Genomic DNA, 2261 nt, shown 5'->3' on the forward strand with positions numbered 1-2261 from the left:
TTGAGTCCTAGGGTGCTGAACAGTGGTCACAGCCCAGAAAACCCGAGACAGGCAGAATGGCAGGAGTCAGCTGCAGAGACGGGAGGTCCCCACAGTGAGGGGGGGGGCACAGCCAGGGCAGGGCTTCCTTCCTCCTCCTTCCTCAGTGCCCATCCCTGTCCCTGGACTGAAGACAGGTCTCTGCAGGGCTGCAGAAGCTTCACAATCTGTCCTTTGCCCTGCTCTGGGAAACTGCAGCTCAGCTCCATTTCCAGAGCTTGGGCTGGTGAGTCCTGTTTGTCACTCAGAGAGCATGTCCCAAGGTGGCTAGTCCCAGTGTGTGAGTCACAGAACATGATTCAGGAAGGAGTTGGGGTTTCCAATGAGTGACTGCAGCAGAGGTCAGACACTCACATTTTCTGCTCAGCAGGACTTCTCTGACCAAACTCAGGGGGTGCAGATTTTGGACCACGATGAAACTAAGGAACTTGGCACATGACCTATCTGTTGTCCCAGGTTAGCACTTTATCTGAGAGGCCGGGACGCCCCATGGTCTCTGCTGGTTCTCACCAACCTCACTCTCCAGGGAACCTGACTGTCCTGGGCATCCAATACCACCAATTCCAAGGGCATCCAACACCACCAAGTCCCACTCCCTCCTGTGGCAGACAGAAGTCAGTCTGACCCTTGCCATTTGCATGGTTCAGATGTGATTGAGGTTAGAGAGGAGGAAGTCCTGGGGTAGGCCTGGCATGAACAATGTGGGTTCCCATGTGGTTCCCTTAGCTAAGGAGTTGGAAGCATCAAACATCAGGAGGACCCAATGAGGTGGAGGCTTGGGTCTTCTGCTACTGAGATAGGAGACCATGTGGACAGAGCTGGCCTGTGACTGGCCAGAAGACACAGATGTATAGGTGGGATAGGCTGACATGGACATCAGCCAGGTGAGCTCAGAGAAGCCTCTGAGCATGGGGCAGCCCCAGTCAGCACAGCTCTGGGCCCGGCTGACAGCTGGAACTACTGCTGCTACAATTAGAGAGCCAGGCTGCCTCCAAGGGTACCAGTGTGCTGTAAGAGTCTCCAGTGTGCCGAAAGAGTCCTTCAGTATGCTAGAGGGTCCTCCAGTGTGCCCAAAGGTCCTCCAGTGTGCCCAAGGGTCCTCCAGTGTGTCCAAAGGTCCTCCAGTGTGCCCAAAGGTCCTCCAGTGTGCAGAAAGGTCCTCCAGTGTGCCCAAGGGTCCTCCAGTGTGCAGAAAGGTCCTCCAGTGTGTCCAAAGGTCCTCCAGTGTGCCCAAAGGTCCTCCAGTGTGTCCAAAGGTCCTCCAGTGTGCCGAAGGGTCCTCCAGTGTGCCGAAGGGTCCTCCAGTGTGCCAAAGGGTCCTCCAGTGCGCCCAAAGGGTCTCCAATGTACCCAAAGGTCCTCCAGTGTACCCAAAGGTCCTCCAGTGTGCCCAAAGGTCCTCCAGTGTGCCGAAGGGTCCTCCAGTGTGCCAAAGGGTCCTCCAGTGTGCCCAAAGGGTCTCCAATGTACCCAAAGGTCCTCCAGTGTACCCAAAGGTCCTCCAGTGTACCCAAAGGTCCTCCAGTGTGTCCAAAGGTCCTCCAGTGTGCCCAAGGGTCCTCCAGTGTGCCAAAAGGTCCTCCAGTGTGCCCAGAGGGGCTCCGGTGTGCCCAAAGGTCCTCCAGTGTGCCCCAAGGTCCTCCAGTGTGTCCGAAGGTCCTCCAGTGTGCCCAAAGGTCCTCCAGCATGACCAAAGGTCCTCCAGTGTGTCCAAAGGTCCTCCAGCATTACCAAAGGTCCTCCAGTGTGCCCAAAGGTCTCTAGCTTGCTCAAAGGTCCTCCAGCATAACCAAAGGTCCTCTAGTGTGCCCAAAGGTCCTCCAGTGTGTCCAAAGGTCCTCCAGTGTGCCCAAGGGTCCTCCAGTGTGCCAAAAGGTCCTCCAGTGTGTCCAAAGGTCCTCCAGTGTGCCCCAAAAGAGCCTCCTCCAGGTCCTGAGGCTGTTTCTCCTCACAGACTTCTCACCGCCTCTGCTCTGTGGGTTTAGTGCCCTGAGGTTATGTGCTCACCTGAGACTTGGCAGCTGACATCTTCTTGACAGTCACTGCTAGCTTCCTGGTTCCAAAAGAAACTGCTGTGTTTCCTCAGTTGGGAAGAGGCTGTGTCTGAAACATCCATCAGGGGAGATGGGGAAGGGGCGAGGGGCATACTACTGGACAGCTGGAGCAGGGGGCATGGGGAAGGGGTGAGGGGCGTGCCGCTGGACAGCTGGGAGAGGTGTGTG

At 56.6% G+C, this 2261-nt stretch overlaps 1 protein-coding gene across 1 annotated transcript; it reads left to right on the forward strand.

The window, feature by feature from the left end:
* Positions 1–908: 908 nt before the first annotated feature.
* LOC122121139 (keratin-associated protein 16-1-like) lies at positions 909–2024 on the forward strand. Its single transcript, XM_042695308.1, has one exon. It carries the CDS (start codon positions 909–911, stop codon positions 2022–2024), a length of 1116 nt encoding a protein of 371 aa, XP_042551242.1.
* Positions 2025–2261: the final 237 nt, after the last annotated feature.

The sequence above is a fragment of the Dipodomys spectabilis genome, unplaced genomic scaffold, assembly GCF_019054845.1.
Source record: "Dipodomys spectabilis isolate Male_0828 unplaced genomic scaffold, ASM1905484v1 ptg000184l, whole genome shotgun sequence".
Taxonomy (NCBI): Eukaryota; Metazoa; Chordata; class Mammalia; order Rodentia; family Heteromyidae; genus Dipodomys; species Dipodomys spectabilis.

What these genes read in the sequence shown, in the direction of transcription:
- LOC122121139 (XM_042695308.1), top strand. Translation starts at nt 909, where the DNA reads ATGGACATCAGCCAGGTGAGCTCAGAGAAGCCTCTGAGCATGGGGCAG.